The sequence below is a fragment of the Taudactylus pleione genome, unplaced genomic scaffold (assembly GCF_031769625.1).
Source record: "Taudactylus pleione unplaced genomic scaffold, aTauple2 ptg000546l, whole genome shotgun sequence".
Classification (NCBI taxonomy): Eukaryota; Metazoa; Chordata; class Amphibia; order Anura; family Myobatrachidae; genus Taudactylus; species Taudactylus pleione.
In genome coordinates this window covers 1,176,823-1,196,023 of record NW_028284948.1, presented here as the reverse complement: position 1 = coordinate 1,196,023, position 19,201 = coordinate 1,176,823, and the positions used below count along the sequence as shown (strand labels likewise).

The 19,201-nt window shown below is 46.4% G+C and overlaps 1 protein-coding gene across 4 annotated transcripts in view; it reads right to left on the bottom strand.

The window, feature by feature from the left end:
• The window catches only part of LOC148500820 (putative oxidoreductase ZK1290.5), a 179,050-nt gene extending 159,866 nt beyond the window's left edge, over positions 1-19,184 (bottom strand). For 2 of the 4 annotated variants that reach the window (XM_088451306.1, XM_088451308.1), the window contains exons 1-2: positions 19,096-19,184; positions 18,916-19,002 (exon numbers count right to left, since the gene is read on the bottom strand). In XM_088451306.1, coding sequence (XP_088307432.1) covers positions 18,916-18,982 — 67 coding nt within the window. In that variant the 5' untranslated portion in view covers positions 18,983-19,002; positions 19,096-19,184. Of the gene's footprint in view, positions 1-18,915; positions 19,003-19,095 lie in introns of those variants that run through there. The other 2 variants (XM_088451307.1, XM_088451309.1) reach the window with 2 other exon arrangements.
• Between the last annotated feature and the right edge of the window lie 17 nt (positions 19,185-19,201).

Here is a 19,201-nt window from a genome sequence, read left to right as displayed (position 1 = left end):
ATCACGTACGCATCATGGCTGCAGCCTGGAAATTTGGCATTCAGGGAGAGGATCTGGAGGGAGGCATCACATAGCACCATTACATTTAGCAAATGGAAATGTTTACGGTTCCTATAGATTTGTTCCCTGCATGCAGGGGGCTGAAGGGCTATGTGAGTGACATCCACTACCCCTATGGCATGTGGAAAGCCTGCAATCTCAAAAAACTTCTGCTTTACCACATCAAGGGCTTCCGTATCCAAAGGCATATTAATAAAATGTGCTATATGATTGAAGAATGCATCTAGCACACGCCTCAGGATCCGTGAAAATGAGGGTTGGGAGAGGCCACCCACCAGCCCCACAGTGGTTTGGAAGGACCCTGAGGCGCAGAAATGTAACACCGCCAACAACTGTGTAAGTGGTGTGATTGCTGTAGGAATGTGAATCTGACTTTCTAGATCATTCTTTATTATTGAAAGAGTGTCTAGGATATTTGGAGGCAGGCGATAAGTGGTTACAACCACATCATCAGGCATTCCAAAAAGGGTGACACGTGTTCTATATATCTTGGCCCTTGCACGCCTCCTATGCCTACGCCCAGGAGGAGGCTGAGGAAGGTTGGTGGGGGGCAACATGGCCACTATTAGCTGGCCCTCATCACTCTGTAAAGTTACAAATAAAAAAAAATAGTGTTTTTCAGAATGATTTTTCAATATTTTTACAAAAATACTTAGCTTAGTAATAATGGTGCATATTCTTACAGGGTCGGGATGTGCCATCTTCGGAAACCCCTACAGGTGTTGTTTGTGTACGGTTTTTATTTTATGGAAGACAAAGAAAATAATATTTTATGCAAAAAAACACCACTATTACTACTATTATTGTTAAAACAATCCTTAACTTTGAAATTGGGCAATATTAAATTTTGAAAACATAATTTTTTTTTTAACATTATAAACCACAAATGCATTATTAAATGTCAAAAAGACTGCAAAAAACACTTCATTCTTAAATACAAAAAACTTTTAGGTTTGTAAAAATAGACACTTACCTGAATCAATTACAAACTGGACTGTTAAACACCTAAAACAAAACAATAGAACATGACAATAATTGTTTGAATCATTTTTTTTTGTTTTAAAATAACAACCAAAAAACAAACAGCTTGCAGTAGGCTGGCACACTTACTGGAGTCTGCCAAGAACGTTGTTATTTTCTTCCTCAAAAAACATGGCCACCCAAACTCACCAAGTAACCGGGTTTGGAAATGTATGGACAAACCAAAATAAAAAAATAACCCACCACCCAAAAAAATCCCACCGCCCGAAAAAAAAAAAAACAACCCAAAAAAAACCCACCACCCAAAAAAATATATAAAAAAAAGGCACACCCAAAAAAAAACCCCACCACCCAAAAAAAAAAAAACACCACTCCAAAAACACACACAAGCACCACTCAAACAACACACACAAGCACCACTGAAACAACACACACAAGCACCACTCCAAAAACACACACAAGCACCACTCAAACAACACACACAAGCACCACTCCAAAAACACACACAAGCACCACTCAAACAACACTCACAAGCACCACTCAAACAACACACACAAGCACCACTCAAACAACTCCAATCACTGTAAACACTAGCAATCCCTTCCTGCACCACAAATCACTCCAACTACAACCCACAAGTAAGGGAACATTTGGCCTTAAATAAGGCCAAAAATAACACAATGATTGAATCATGCAGGCAAGGTGTGCATTGTACGTAGGCAAATAGGGATGCAAGGGTAACCAATCCAGGGATGCGCTCACATCTAGCCCAACCCACGCATTGATTACAGAATGCAGGCAAGGTGTGCATTGTACGTAGGCAAATAGGGATGCACGGGTAACCAATCCAGGGATGCGCTCACATCTAGCCAAACCCACGCATTGATTACAGAATGCAGGCAAGGTGTGCATTGTACATAGGCAAATAGGGATGCACTGGTAACCAATCCAGGGATGCGCTCACATCTAGCCCAACCCACGCAGTGATTACAGAATGCAGGTAAGGTGTGCATTGTACGTAGGCAAGTAGGGATGCACGGGTAACCAATCCAGGGATGCGCTCACATCTATAAAATAGTCTTCACAAGCACTATTCTTCATGCTCTCTCACAAGTTTGGAAAATGTCAAGCGAGGAGCATGGTGTGCAGAGGCCAAATGAGGCAGGTAAGTGTTAAATACATTTTGCTAAAAACACAAGAACAGTTCATAATTTCCAAAAATGCATTTTTTAATGAAACTAAATTTTAAAATATTGTAGGTGCTGGGAATCCAATACCACCACTAGAGGAGGAGGAGGCGGGGCCAAGCAGGCCAAGGCCAAGAAATCCTCCGTTTTCAAGGATAGAGCTTGAGACATTGGTACCATGACAATGGATAACCTTGTCCATGCCCCAAGAAATATGGGGGTTGGAGCCAAAGACAGGATTTGGGAGGAGATATCCAGGGCTGTTAATGCTGTGGGGACAACCCACAGAACCATGAAAGTCGTGAAAAAACGGTAAGAAAATGATATTGCGAGTGTACTGAAGTCAAAAGCGAGATCTTAATTAAATAAACTAACCCTTAAAAAATGCAAAATCACATTGTCAGATGGACCGATTTCAAGTACCAGTTGAAGAGGAAGCTACGGAGTAGGGTGGACCATGCTGCGGGGACAGGTGGTGGTCCCATCCCTGAGGAGCTGACCTTGACGAGGTTGGAGACGTTGGCTCAGGCATGTGTGACGGAAGAGATAGTCGACGTGTCCACTATGGACACTGACATGGCCGACTTCAACGCTCCACATGTGCAAGAATGTAAATATTTTTTGGAAGCAATAAAGTCTACAGCTCAAATGTGTATGTGTTTTTGTAATTTTAAAAAATACTAATGTTTTTTCTTTTATTTCCAGACTCAGAGGAGGTAGTGCCTGCTCCTGAGGACAGGTCTGGGTCCAGCACAGATGGAGACTCTGCAGGGGAGGATCCAAGTACTCCATCTGGGGACCCTGTGGAGTCTACTCCAGGGCAACCATCGGAACGAGCAGTGCCTCTCCTCACCAGGTTGGTCTCCCAAACTCAGGAGAACAGATGTGTTCTTCTGAGGATGGAGACCACTCTGGTGAGGGTGGCGGTGGCCCTGGAGACCATTGCTGGGGCCATAGATCGTTGGGCCAATACCCAGGAGCAGGCAAACCCACCTGCCATGATGGAGCGAGACTCCCTTCCTCCCAGGACCACCACCTCTGGCAGCTCAACAGCCACCCCCGCAAGTATGGAGAGCCCTATGCCTAGGCCTGAGGAAATGCCATCTACCTCTGGCCAGGCCAGTCGGCGTGTTACTTGCCAGTCGGCTGTCCGTAGCTTACCTCTTCCTCCGAGCCGGCCCAAATGACGAAAGTAGCCCTGGATATCTCCTCCCTCACCTCTTGTCCAGTCCCCATATTTCTTGTCACCAATGTCTCAAGCTCTTTTTTTTTTTTAATAATTTATTTTTAGAATTGTGTTTTTTATTTTTTATTTTTATTTATAGGTAAATGTTGCCCTAACAATTGTAAGTAAAATTGTGATGAAAGGCTAATTTCCTAAAAATAAAATTTTTTTAATACAAAATGTCTATATTTAACTATATCAATGTATACATGGTTTAAAAAGTATGGTATCTGAAAAGGCTGCTACGCAAAACACAATGCTAGATGTTTTTAAAAATGTCAGAACAAAATAAGTTTAAAAAGCATAAATAAACATATGTGTTACGAATTCCCTAATGCACACGCAAGTGAAATCAGTTACAAGGTAATTAGCAGTGTTAATAGTTACAATGCACCAATCTTAGCTGCTTGGTTTGTGTGGTTCCAATTATAAACATCACAAGTAACATTGGATTAACGATTGTACTGTTGTGGCTTACGGACGCTTCTTGCCTACCTCAGCCTGGACGATCATCCTGTTCGTAGAGTGACGTTGTCATGCATCCGCAATTCATGGTCGTACGAAGCACATAATTTATGTACTCCCCTAAAACGCCTGGAAACGCTGAAGAACACCTTCGTTTGCAGACCACCACCCCCGTATACACCCACAAACGGACTTTCCTGTCAATCAACTTTAGCAATCCACTTCCGTTTCGGAAGCCCTACGACCGACAGTATTTTGCATCGGTAGAGCTCATACGCACATGCGCACAGCTAGCCGTGTGCAGGCGCAGAAAGAAAAACATCGGATGCGAACGACCGTGCGGCCGCTATGACCGACTCTGAATGAGGTCCACAGTCTCACTGTGATGGTATGCTAATCCATTGTGATCGCTATGCCGTTGCAGCACAACATAAGGATGCTCACTTTACCTTACACACATCCGTAATCCTTAGTAAGACTGCAAAGCCATCGGTAACATAGAGTACCATTGCAGCCTTACGCACACTTGCACAAGCTCTGACCTTACTCAGAAATTGCTAACTTCATCGCACGCTATGAGTACTCAAGCTGCATAAGGCATTGCAGTTGATAATTTATGCACGCCCATGCAAAAGCATTCAAACGCACTGGCACGCCTGCATTTTCGCCGATCCCCCACCCCATCGGCCACCCACAAACGGCACCTCCTGTCAATCACTCTGCGATGGGTCTGTATAATCACTGCGTTCGCAGTCCCGATCGCAGTGGCCGGTTTGCGCATGCGCACTGCGATGCATGCGCAAAAGCAACAATTGGCCGATTGCGTGCGTAATCGCAGTTGCGATCGTTAGTGAATCAGGCCCTATATCGTTTGTTAGGGAGTTCAAGGGAAGTCTGGATGACCATCGCATTGTTTGCTGATTGTCTAATGCGTACCCAGCATTAGTTTCACTATGTGCGAATGCCCAGCTGCTTCATAGTCGCAAGGGGATATATACGGCTGAGATCCAAACGACTCTGAATCAGCTGTAATTGTTATAAGTTGCATACGCAGGCTACAACTCATGCGCAGTTTGCTAAAAGTCGCATTTTCCGTCCACAAACTGACTTGTATGCAAATAAGAATCAGACCCATAGTCTGTCAGGCAAGTATAACAGCCTTATAAAGATGGAACAGTCAGCTATGCATCTGCATTGTGACAGCTTACGATAAGTTATGTTGTGTTGTCCATTGAGTAGTGCTAAAGGCAATGAAAGTGAAAGCAGGAGGGTGTGGTGGGTGATGAACAAAAATAAGGTAGAGAGAATCAAAATAGATTGAAAAAGGGGAAACAAAGGAGAAAGGAAATTACTTGCGGAGGAAGAACATAGGGCTTGATTCCGATTTGAAAATAGAGTAAGATAGTAACTTGCTCTATGGGACTGATTCAGCAAGGAACGCAAGTGTGCACACGCACGCATTCGGCCGCTGCAAATATATGCTAGTGAATGCATACGCACGGCAACGCAGCACAAGATGCAGACGCCCAGCACTGCACAATGCCGCTCACTTCCCTTTACTCAAAGCCTGAGTAGTCAGCAAGACAATGGAAACATTGGTAACATCGAGAACCATCGGAACCATACGCACAATAGAGGTTGACCTGATCTCGTGCATCGAGTCGTTTGGCAGCGTATGCCGCCACACTGCCTACATTATGCATGCCCCTATAACGGCGTCCCATCATACAGGCACGCCTGCGTTGGCTCGACCACCCCCCATCACCACCCACAAACGGCACTTCCTGTGAATCAATATCGGAATGGTCTGTATACACACTGCGTCTAGCTTGTGTACCCTTACCCGCTCGCACTGGCTAGTTCGTGCACGCGCAGTGCGATGCATGCGCAGTGCGAAAACATCAACCTTGTGCGTGCAAATTGTCATCTGCGTTCCTTGCTGAATCAGGCCCTATGTACCTGGTCAAACCATAATGCAATGCAAGGGGTGCAAATACATAATTTTTTTTTTTATCATGTGGGGTTGCTGCTTTGCTTTTTCATGTGGGGATGTGGGGATGTTACTTTTGCATGTAGCCCACAAATGCTGTACAGCTTTATTATTACACTGCAATTTAGATTTCAGTTTGGACACGCCCCTCCCGAATCGAAATCTCTCTGCACATTTTAAATCTGCCCCACCTGCAGTACAACCAGGGGCATAGTCAGGGCTGCCATCAGAAATTGTGGGTCTCGGTACTGACAAAAAAGCAGAGCCCCCCTCCTCATGAGATGGGGCAGAGGTAGGCGGAACTGTACATAATATGGGTGGCGCATCAATCGATGTGTAAACGAGGTTAAACATTCTCAAAGTTTGGGCTGTTGGGGTGGTTATTATAACAATGACAATCTAGCGTTCCCGCTAGGCTGTTTTAGCGGGGCGCGGCGCCCTGCCCTCCTTCTGGAGGGCAAAAAGCACCCTGCCCTCCAGGAGGAGGGCAAAAAGCGCCCTGCCCTAACAGCCTGCGGGAGCCGTTCTCACCCGCGGGACGCAGTGTCCCGCGGTTGGACAAAAATGCGGTGACCAGGTCACGACCGGAGAATAGACGCCCGACATCTATTCTCCCTTTCTGCAGCGCTTGGGGGCTGCCCGACATGTCCGTAAGCGCCGGGCACGCCCCCAAGTATGACGAAAAGGGGACGCGTCTTATAGACATGCCCCCTTTTCATAACCACGCCCCCTTTTCGGCCGCGCGCGCCAAGGGGGGGCGCACAACATTGCCCTCTCTAGCTCCGGCGCCCTGCCTGCCGCCGGAGCTAGAGGGAACACTAACAATCTATAATAATATATGAAACTATACAAATACAGCAATGTAGGAGAGCAACCTGCTGTAAATTCACACACACACACAGAAAACCAGAATCTATACTTATGGGCCATATTCAATTAGACACGAAAAGCCAAGAAAGTATTGCCGATTACGTCTTTTCGCCTGTCGGAAACTTATCTCCGTATTCAATTCCATCCGCTTTTCGCATACGCGGAAAGTCAATGCAATGTAATAGGCGAAATAGGATTAGTCTCTGAATAGCAGTAGCACTGACCGTTCCGACAACTGCAACTATCAATTTCGGCAGCTGCCCTTGCCGCATCACAGTACTGACCCTGGCTGCTGTTTTTTTTTTTTTAAACGGCACGGATGCCGCTGGGAATTTTAGACTGGCGCATGCGTAGATTCACTGCAAGCGCCAGTCAGAAGACGAAAGTGGGAGAGTGCGATTCGCCAGACAGGATAATTAGCACTCTCTCTCTTCGCCAAACCCAGAAATCAAACATGCAGGCGGTTTCAGGACCTACTTCACTGTGATAAAAGGCAAAGCAGGTCCGGACATTTACCACTCGATAGCCGGCCTGTCATACATCTCCCCAATAGGCACAGGAATTGCACAGCGCTCCGCTCTCCCGACACTGGAGGCTCTACCAACTGCTGCTGGTATTTGAATAAACTGAGTGAAAGCACAAGGGTTTTGAAAGGCGGCGGCCATTTTTCCGGTGACTTTCGCATGTGCAGTACTGCTGTCCCCGGGAAAACAGCGCCATTGAGCTAGAATCTACTGCATTGCAGCACCACTGAAGAGAGGAGGGGGCCCGCACTGAGTATGTACACGGGCCCCCTCCTCTCTTAAAATGCCCATGCCCACAACACTCCCTCAAGATAACAGCTCTGTGCGATTGTATTGTCACTGGCCAGAACCTGCACCAAAATGCCCATTTCACGCAGAGCAAGATCCAGCAAAGATCCTTCTGACTCAGGATCGGACAGATAAATGCAACATGTGTATATATATTTATTACCAGTTATTTCTATAGCGCACACATATTCCGCAGTGCTTTACAGAGAATAGATTCGCTTCTGCACATACGCAGTAGCTAAAATTCGCTATATGCAACCGACTCAGAATCAGCCCCATAGTACTTATCAATACATTAGCATATCATTTGCATACACTTATAGAATAACCATACAGAAGAACCTTACCAAATTCTATGGCTGCACAATTACAACAAACAATTGAAATATCTTACAGTTTTTTTGTTTCCATTAAAATAATTAATAATATGCAAAGTGTCTTTACACAGTCTGGAGCCAAAGTCGAGCAAACTAGTTATTTGTTAATTTCTATAAATGCCTTTATTGAAGAAATAATAATAATAATAATAATAATAATTATTAATACTATTATTATTATTATTATTATTATTATTATTATTATAACAGTAGATGTGGCTTTCATCTCACAAATCTCTTAAAAATGGATCTATGGAATCAGCAAAGGAGAACTGAAGAGGTGGTGGGGCAGGAAGCAGCCGTAGAAAGTCCACTGAGGTCTAACAGAAAAATGATTTATTACCTCCATGTGCTTGTGGTACGGGGAGAGAAAGATAATAATGTTCCTAAATGTCATTGGTTAAAAAATGAGAGAAGGTTTGTCCAAGACTGCTGCACCATACCCTAGGGAAAAAGGTCTCTGAGATGGGCAAGAAAGATTGATAAAATAAAAGTCTGAGGAGTGATTTGTGTTAGCAGCAATGTGCTGATGGACTTAGTAAAGGTGCTTTTAATTTCTAATATTTTGGCATAAACTATCTGAGCCAGGAGTGATTGTTTTAAGATGTGATAGTCTTTATGACTTCAGTTAAGATCTTTGAACTAGGGATGTGCAGGCTCGGATAGGTTCGAGTTTGCACGTGGAGTTCGGATTTTTCCCTCCAAAAAAACGGAACTCAGAAAGAGGCAAAACGTCATCTTGCACGGACGAACATCATCATTCCTGGACAGAGAACAGAGAACTACATCTCCCATCCTCCACAGCATGCCAGAAATACAAATAAGCTTTACTTAACAGGAACAAAATATTGCCTTTACAACTTGTATGGGAGACATAGACATAATTTACCAATGAATGTCATGCTTACAGCTCAAGCTGCTGCATTTCACTGCATTACTCCAAAATTTAAGTGGCAATGTCCCCATCCCCAGGTGAATGAATGGTGGACGGAGATGGTTATAGCGGTTATTATACCAATAGTGGGTAGAATCTGTGGTGATTGCACTGATCTAGCTGGAGTATGTGAGAACACACCAAAATTTGTGAGTCATCCCGGACATTTCAGGGGAATAGTCAAGTATGTTGTAAGTGTGCATCACCAGAAGAGATTTTATGCCATAAAATGCATTTGGGGGTTTGATAGCATTGCAAGGAGCACATGGGGAGTCCTAAAGACATGTGGAAGAATCTGATGAGTATATAATCAGCTTTTTGGGAGACCTGAGGGCATGCAGGGAATCTTATGGGCACATAAACTATACGTAAGCAGCTCAGAGGGCATCTGATGATCATAAAATGCATATTAATGGCATACCGCAGGTCTGGTGAACATATATAGCATATATGGTGGTCTGAAAGCATGTGGGGGATCTGAAGAAAATATGGTACATCTTTTGGGCATGTGAGGTTGCCTAATGGCATGTGGGGAGGTCTGAGTGGCAATCAAGTGAGATGTAAGGAGATCTGACGGTAAATGGGGAGGTCCGAGTGCATGTGGGGGATATGATGGGCATGCAAACTGCATGTTTGGAGGTCTGGAGCATGTGAGGGATCTGACAGTCATATAAAAGGCATGTGAGCAGCTTGAAGGACGTGGGTAGACCTGATGGGCATATAAAATGTATATTAAGGGACGAGGGGAAATCTGATGGCAAGTGGAAAGGTCTGAGGGCAATTTAAAGGGCACGTGGGGAAATCTGATGGCATTATACTGTATATATTATATATTTACACAATGCCATGAATTATGATGGGACCCAGGAATATTGAAGCAGGACGACAATTTTTTTTTTCATGATCGGTCCTGGGACCCATATAATTTTGAACTTGGTGCATTTACTGGACTGGCACAAGTAGTGATGATGGCTACTTGTGCAAGTGAATGGATATGGGCGGTGCGGTCGCATAGATGGATGCAACCCTGCATTCAGGAGAATAGTAGTCTTCTCCCTATTCTTTTCCCATGCACTGAAATGGTCACTCCATTGATCTCATCTTCTCGCACCTTTGTGCCATCTTAAGGCCCCCATATACGGCACGATATACATGCCGTTCCGTCGGATCGGCACGATATAGGTGTTATATCATGCCGTGTATGGTCAGGATATCGTACCTGATATTGTGCTGTGCGCTCCCGCAGGGTCGTACATCACATCCCCAGTTCTTCCTGCAAAACCATATGATCTGGGATGCGATGTTCGATGCCATTCAGATGAAGGAGGGGGAAGTCGGAATAGCATGCGGTCTACGGGGACCGCACGATTGCCGGCGGTGACAGCACAATCCGTCTGCCGACGGATCGGCAGTCGCCCTACACAGTGCATCGCACCGTGTATGGCCACCTTTAGACTTTTCCAACTTATCTTTCCCAATCACTAACCACGTCTGTTTTCCTTCAGCTTCTTCCTGCCTCCTGCACTGCTCTCCTCTCCTTCGCTAAATCTATGCTCACAAATCATATTCTAGATGCCCTTGAACCTGCCATATTTTCTACCTCACCTGCAACAATCCTGTCTCTAATAATTGCCCTAGCTTACCCCATTCAGATTGTTTCCTTTAACAACCATTATCACCTCTGGGTCACAGAAATGTTCGTTAAGAGCACTCATGGGTCTCTATTACAACCAAAGAGGAACAAGGTGGAGGCAAACCAACATAAAACATATGCATGGGATATGGATCCCAATGGCTTGTGGCCATGTAGAATATCAGGTGCAGGAAATAATAACAGGTCCAGGAAAGGAAATGCTTTGAAAACAGAACCCAAACAATAATGGCAAGTTCAAAAGGCAATCCATAAACATGTAATGTTGTTAGCAGATTAATGAGAAATGCTTCAGAGTTCAAAATTCAACTACCGCTTAGCAAATACTTAACAAAGAGACTATAGTTTATCAGACTAGCCAGCAACAGGAATTCCATAGTTCAGGGAGCTGGTTTGTGCAAGCAGATTATAACTAGGATCAAAACAAGCAGGTATTCCTGGAGTGGAGAGGTTTGATACATTAAGGGCCTGATTCAGAGCCGAACGCTCTGACCAGAGCGCTCGCTGTGAATCAGGGCCCTCCTCCATGAAAATGGAGCGTCCTCCTGGACGCTCGCATAGCTGTGGGTGACCACCCACAGCTTATGGACGCTCGCATAGCTGTGGGTGACCACCCACAGAGCCAAAATCACTCCCACTGACATCACTAGTGATGTCAGTAGGGCCGGCTTCAGACGGTAGGCATTCCCATGGGAACGCCTCCGTCTGGCAGCCACGCCCCCGGCATGCCCACCAAAGGGGGCGTGCTGTCAGTCACCATCGACAGCACGCCCCCTTTGGTGCGAGACCCGGAGCGACGGAGAGCCCGTCGCTATCCGGGTCTCGCGCATGCGCACGACGGAGCTCCCTCCGTCGTGCGCATGCGCAGTGGGGCAACATCGACCTGCTTGCGAGCGACCTGCGTTTGCGAGCGGGTCTGAATGACCCCCTAAGTCCATAACACCCCTTTCACACATAGCCGAAATACGCGGGTTTTTGCCGTACGTGCACTGACCCAGGTCTAGACTATTGAAAGATGGGCAGATTTACACAGCAGCACACAAGCGGCTGTGCAAATCCGTCCATCTCACATGCAAATGCAGAAGGAGGTGCCAGACACCTCCATGCTGCATTTGCGATCCCAGCACAGCCCCCCCGCAGCCTGGCCGGTGCCTGGTCACGCAAGAGGCCAGGACCCTGCGTCCGCCGTCGCAGACCCTGGCCTTGTCCCTCCCGGTAAACGACACACCTCCATCCAGGAACGCTGCCCAGACACACCCCCCAAACACCACTGCATGTCAATCATGCTGCGGCTTGAGGGAGTCAGTGAGTCAGATTACAGGACCCGTTCTGCACATGCGCAGAACGGGTCCTGCACAGGCGCTGACCCTTCAACATCGGAGATGTGCGTTCAGCCTCAGATGAACGTACATCCTTGAATCAGGCCCTATGTGTGAAAGGGACCGACCCGGGTAAGAGAGCCAGGTCTGCGTCCCTGCTCTGTACCAGGGTCATGGACAGAGACCCGGGAAATTCACAGGTTGATAGACCTATGTATTTCCGGGGTCGTCAGTCTGAGAGAGGGAGTGGTGACCGGAGTCCGCCTGCAGGTTCAGCGTAGGTATGGACATCAGAATCCAATGTGTGTGCTCCAATGGTAGTGTTTTTGACATATGATGGTAGTGGTCTGATGTTTGCCCCCATTGAATGGAAATCATTCGATGGTGTTCCGATGGTTATTTGTTTTTATCAATTTCCTGATAGGTATGCCTTCCCTGGCTCCTTCCTGGCTACTGTGGCTACATCAGGGCATCTTCATGGGTTTGTTAGAGGCTGTCTCTCACTCTCTGGGCCTGATTCAGATTTGGGAATAGAGTAAGATAGCAAATACTCCGGAGCTCATTCAGACCCGCTCGCTAAGATGCATACTCTCGCTGCTGCCGATGGTATGCAGTGTGCGCATGTGTATGCATCGCAATGCGCATGCGCATACATTAGCGAAAGTCCACAATGCATTCGCTCACAGCGCATAGACAGCCCAGCAAAGTAATTGACAGGGGAAGCCGTTTGTAGGTGGTAACAGGGGCTGACCATTAAAAACTTGCCTGAGCATCTCAATGGCGTTTTAGAGATGTGCATAATTAAAAGATAGCATCATAGTACACGTCACCTGGCTTGTTTTTACACTTAGGTGCTCGCAGTGATTGCGGCAGGGTATGGTCAACCTCAAGCGCTGCGATGGCATCCGATGTACCGATGGTTGCATACACTTCCTGGACATGACGTGCACAAGTGGGCGTCTTAGATCAGGCTGGTGGGTGTCTGCATACACTATGTGATCGCTGTCTAAGAAATACTGGGCGTGCTAATGCATTGCTGTGCGATAGCACTGCCTACGCAATTTGTATCCACATCGTGCGAGCGATCGCATCTAGCGAGCGGCTCTGAATCAGGCCTTCTGTACCTGGGAAAACCATGTTTCAATGCAACTGGTGCAAATACATACTTTTTTTTGCATGTGGGGTAAATACTGGCTGCTTCTGCATCTAGACTACAAATGCAGGACAGCTTTTCTTTTTAAACTGGAATTAAGATTTCAGTTTGGATACACACTTCCCAAATCTAAATTTCTCGGCACATTTTAAATCTGTCCCACCTGCAGTGCAGCATGGTTTACCAAGATGCACAGTTACTTGCTTTTACTTAAGCTGGGTACACATCAGACGATTGCTTGGACGATATGCCCGTTTCCGATGGATCGGGCAGACATATCGTCAAAATCGTCTTGTGTGTATCCACTACAGTATGTCGGCTGTTGCATGCTCCCATTTGGTCATCAGCAGCAACATCAGGTCATCACTACATACTGCTGAATCTGACGATACGGCTGACAAACCCATGCAGCGGGATACGGCAGGGGCCGCCATATAGGGTGGTCGGGCACCGGATTGTCTAATGTGTACCGGCCACTTGATATGTTGGCCCATCGGCAGGGGGGGTCGCCCATCGCATCACTGGGTAGTATCGCACCTGCCGCAACCAAGCGCATTCTAAAAAACACCTGCCGCATACTTCGGGATCCCCCTGAGTCTATTTCTCAAGTTTTTAAGTTTGTCCCGCAACTTTTTCTTTTCGCTTCCAAAACTAAACCATTTTTTTTTGGGATGTCCTATCGAACTTTTTAAAACATTTTTGACACAGATGACTTTTAGGGGACATTCCAAGGGGTGCAGGGTACTTTTATTTTAGTCTGCACCCCAAAACACCAATTCTGCACTGCGAAAAGTCTTTGAAACTGAATATGGGGAAAAGTCAAAATGGCGAAAATGACATCATTGGCGATAAATTATCGCCGATAACTGCTTTTCGCAGCCTAATTGAATATGGCCCATAGACGTAAATAGGGCAATGGTTCTCAAACTCGGTCCTCATTATCCAACACAGTTCACTTTTCCAGGTCGCCCACCTGCTGCACAGGTGTATTCATTACTCACTGGCACATTTTAAATGATTCACAGGTGGAACTAATTATTTCACTTGTGATTCTGTGAGGAGACCTGGAAAATGCACTGTTTGGGGTCCTGAGGACCGAGTTTGAGAATCTGTGTACTAGGACACAGGTTCTCAAACTCGGTCCTCAGGACCCCAAACAGTGCACGTTTTCTAGTACTCCTCACAGAATCACAAGTGAAATAATTAGTTCCACCTGTGAATCTTTTAAAATGTGCCAGTGAGTAATGAATACACCTGTGCAGCAGGTGGGCGACCTGGAAAAGTGAACTGTGGGCCTGATTCAGACCCAGTGCGCATGCACACGACGGAGCCGGTTCCGTTTTGCGCATGCGCGAGATCTGGATAGCGACTGGCAAACCGTCGCTCCAGGTCTCGTATCAAAGGGGGCGTGCTGTCGATGTTGAGTGACATCACACCCCCTTTGGTGGGCGGGCCGGGGGAGTGGCTGGCCAGACGGAGGCGTTCCCATGGGAACTCCTACCGTCTGGGGCCGGCCCCACTGACATCACAAGTGATGTCAGTGGGAGTGCTTTCGGCTCTGTTAGAGCCGAAAGCACTCTGGGGTTTGCGACAACGAGACCCTACCACAAGGGTCTCATCGCAAGCCCGATGGTCGAGATGGTCTTGGCCATCGCGACCATCTTCCTGGCCGCTCGCTATAGCTGTGGGTGGTCACCCACAGCTCTGCGAGCGGCCAGGAGGCCGCTCTAAAAAACAAGAAGGCCGGCCCTGATTCAGAGCGAGCGCTCTGTCAGAGCGTCCGGCTCTGAATCAGGCCCTGTGTGGAGTCCTGAGGACCGAGTTTGAGAACCACTGAACTAGGATAACTCCTAAAAATATATACCACCCAACATGACCCTCTTCAGGAGGGACACAATGCTCTGTTCCTGGACTTCCCTGGTAAATTATGATTGCAGACACCTGTGGTGAAACACCATTCTTATCAATTAACTAGTTCAACACAGGTGGATACATTGTGCCCTCCTGGAGAGGATCATGTTGGGAGGTATGTATATATTTTTGTATGTATATGTAAAGGCTTCCCCATCCCCAACTGTTACGGCTTTTATACCGAAATTCCGGGTCTGACCTGGAGGTTGGAACAGGGTTTCAATCCGGATCAGACCCGGAATTTCCCCGACGCCGACCCAGGATATACCTGAGTTGGCGCCGTTCACACCGGTGCCAAGTCTGCAGACCTGACTTTTCTGGCATTAAAGTGGGCGCTTGGAGATGACGTCATCTCCAAGCGCCACTGAAGCCGGCCAATCGGCAGGCATGCGCCACGATCCAGGTCATCGTGACCCGGATTGCGTCGTTTACACTGCAGGGGTTCACGGGTTATTCCCGTGTTAAACCCTGCAATTTACCTGGGTTGGATTGCCGGGTCACTCGACCAAGGATTCCAACCCTGTCCCCTTTTACACCAAGAAGCTACTCGGGTTAACCCTGCAATAACCCAGGTTTTAGCTCTTGTGTAAAAGGGGTATAAGTTTGAGGCATGCTTTATGTCATACTTGCCGATATCCTGGCTGCCCTTCCGGGAGGGAGCAGACAGGTCGGCTTAGCAGGAACAAAAGGGGCGTGGCCGGAGACATTGCACAGCATTTAGGGGCGGAGCCACGTACTCACATTATTTTGGTTCCGACCCCGCTACACAATGCTGAGATTTTCGGCATTGTGAAGCAGGGGGCGGGGAATCGCGTCATCAGCCCCCCCGCTACAGGATGCATTGCAGGAGGGACTGGGAGGCTTGCCTACTTTTCGGGGGGGCCGGGAGCGGCACCCGATTTTCGGAAGACTCCTGTCCAAATCAGGAGAGTAGGCATGTATGCTTTATTTTTTGGAAAAAAAGTGTACTTTACAGTAAAATTACTTTTTAAAGTGTTGCAGCAGTTTTAGGAGTTTTGCAAAACTGGTGCTAATTGACCAATCACATAAGGTCATCATTATCACCTTACACTTAACACCAAGGACAGAGCACATGACACTCAGGCCCTGATTCAGCAGTGCACATATGTGCACTTCTGACCACAGATTCCTAATGGTCGGGAATCTGCGCAGGTGCCGGGCCCACACTGCGCGTTTGCGTGAGCGGCGGCAGACTGTCAGTGATTGACAGTCTGCAGCCGTTTGTGGGCGAGAGGGGGCGGCGACGGCCTCCGTTTCCTGAAACTCCATTGGTGGGGGTGGGGAGAGAAGAGGCCAGGATCTCCGTCAGCTGACGGAGATTTCCTGGTCTCTTTGTTGGATCTGCGGATGTTATTGCAGATTATCCAATGCTGCGTCTTTGGACGCAGCTCGTATAAGTAATGCATGCAAGAAGCATGACGCCTCCTGCTGCATTACCATAATTGCAAGGACGGAATTACAAAGCTGCTTCAGCCTGAGCTGAAACAGGCCCTCAGACCCTTCAGGAGACTGCGTTCAGGAGAATTATACCCCTTTTCCACCTAAATTCCGGGTCTGACCCGGAGTTGGAACAAAGTTCCTATCCGGATCAGACCCGGAATTTTGCCGGCGCCGACTCGGGATATTCCCGAGTCAGCGCCGCTCACACCGCAGTCGGGTCTGCATAGACACGGCTTTTGCGGAGTGAAAGTGGTCGCTTGGAGATGACGTCATCTCCAAGCGCCACTGAAGCCGGACCAATCGGCCGGCTAGCAGCGCACTCCAGGTCATCGTGACCCGGAGTGCGCTGTTCTCACAGCAGGGTTTCACGGGCTACGCCCGTGTTAAACCCTGCTAGTTACCTGGGTTGGTTTGCCGGGTCACTCGACCCGGCGATCCAACTCTCTCCCCTTTTACACCAGGGAGCTGCCCGGGTTAACCCTTCAAAAACCCGGGTTTTAGCTCCGGTGTAAAAGGGGTATGAGTCTCAAGTTGCAAATATCCAAAAACACCCTTACTGTACTTTGCTGTAAGTGCACACTCACTGTGAACACAGGTACACCCACTTTCCATGACTACATGCCCATTCAAACGCAGGTCTAAAGGTGCGTATCCACTTGCAGATCTTGGAACGACAGTACGATTACAACATTGATACAATAATACAGTCGTTCCTCTTCCTCTGTAGTGCCTTCACTGAACAATATGTCGTTCAGTGTAGGCACCCTCCCTCATCCCTGAACATTCCCAATCTGTCGTTACCGGCATGTTCAGGTGATGATTGATGTTGAAAACGACCAGCGGGAGCACGCATCGCTGGTCATTTTCGACATTTTCATGCACGCTTTTGTGCACGATTAATGCGATTGAATAATAACTATGTCATTATCGTTCAATTGCTCTGTTTAATCAGCAAGTGGATACGCGCGTTTAGACCACTAATCATGTGCAGACTTGCCAGTTTGTGAAAGACCGTGCATACGCAGAGCAATAAATCGCAACTTAAGAGTTAAAAAAACAAATTACAAACAGTATTTCAAAGTGACTTTAACCACTTAACTGACGAATTCTTTTTCCAAAAACCGCTCCAAAATTGGCGGTTTCTTTTATGATTGAATTAGGTAACGAACATAATTTTAAACTTATCATCACTATTTTATTTGAAAAAAATATCTTTTTAAACACAGTATACCATAAAAATAGCAATTTTTATATTACACTGTAGTGATGGCCATTGACGGCTGTACCATCGATGGTTGAACCATCATTAGAAGCCATCAATTGTTTTGCGATTGGTCAAGGAGATCTGTGTACACCACAACTGCCGATGTTTCCGAAACATCGATCAAGGTTTGCCATCGATGGTGCAACATTGATGGCCACCAGCAATGGCAAACCACTTGCGATTATCGTTCATGCGCGTTCACGTTTGTAGTTTGTAGTTCAGTCAGACTTGTCAACTCAACGATTTTCATTAACGGAATATGCAAAAATCGTTTGTAGTTCAAAAAATCATTCATTACACTTTAAAAAATCTGACAGATAATCTGACAGAAAATCGTTAATAAAATCGTTGGTAACTAAATCGTTGTGTGTGTATGCAGCTTAACTGTCATGTTACAGGCTGTGGGGTCTATTTACTAAGCATTGAAGGGGATAAAGTGAACGGAGATAAGGTACCAGCCAATCAATACCTAACTGCCATGTCACAGGCTGTGTTTGAAATATGACAGTTAGGAGCTGATTGGCTGGTACTTTATCTCCGTCCACTTATCTCCATTCAAGGCTTAAGTTATTATGTAATGACATATCGCCTACATCGGTCAGTGTGTACTCATGATTGGTCGCTAGCGACGGTCGCAAGGTTTGATGTGCTGCACATAAAAGCTAGCGATATCGCTAGCAACCAGTGCATTGTAAATGAATGACGTAACAGTGATCATTACGTTGTTCATTAAAGTCGTCCAGTGTGGACGCACAATTACTGTTGACGGGCATTTGTTCCAATGTCGGAACGAATGCCCTTCGCTCCAGAGTGTACCTAGCTTTAGTAAATAGACCCCTGTATTTGAAAAATTACAGTAAGGAGCTGAATGCCTGGTAGTTTCTCACTTTTCAGAGCTTAGTACATCTGCCCCCATATCTTTCTGAATTACACATTTTCCCAAGGGTGTATCCTAAAGAGATATACAATAAAGTTAAAAGAGGAAAAACACAGTGCTAGGGATGATCCTTTGCACCCAGTTAATAATTATGGGTAATTATCTTATGTAGTATGCTCAGGCGATCTGTAGATTTCCTGCTGTGGCACTACAGGTCCCAAAATGACCAATCGGCCATTGACAAGTTATCCTAGTAGATGTAGTTCCATAAGGAGAGCCACCTGCCAAGTTCCATGCCCTTTTTAAGCTTTTCAATATATTTACTTTAGATGTCATTCTTAACAGAAAATCAAAGGTAATATTGCAAAGTAGACTTACCCAGACCCAGAATAGGTATGTGATGCCCGCTTGATAAGGGTACAGTGGGACATTTGGACATATCCATGTTCTTCCTTCAAGTTAACTCTGTACAACACAAAGTATAATCATGTTACAAAAAAATAGGTTTATTTTAATTGATAGAAAAGTTGGTGTGAAAGATATTCATACATCCGTTACCTAAAGCATCACTTTCCTTCTCACACTGAGGTAACCAAAGTTCACAAACCTCTTGTGTAAAGCGTAACTGTACTGTAACTGTACAACCCCCTGCCCTGATGAAACA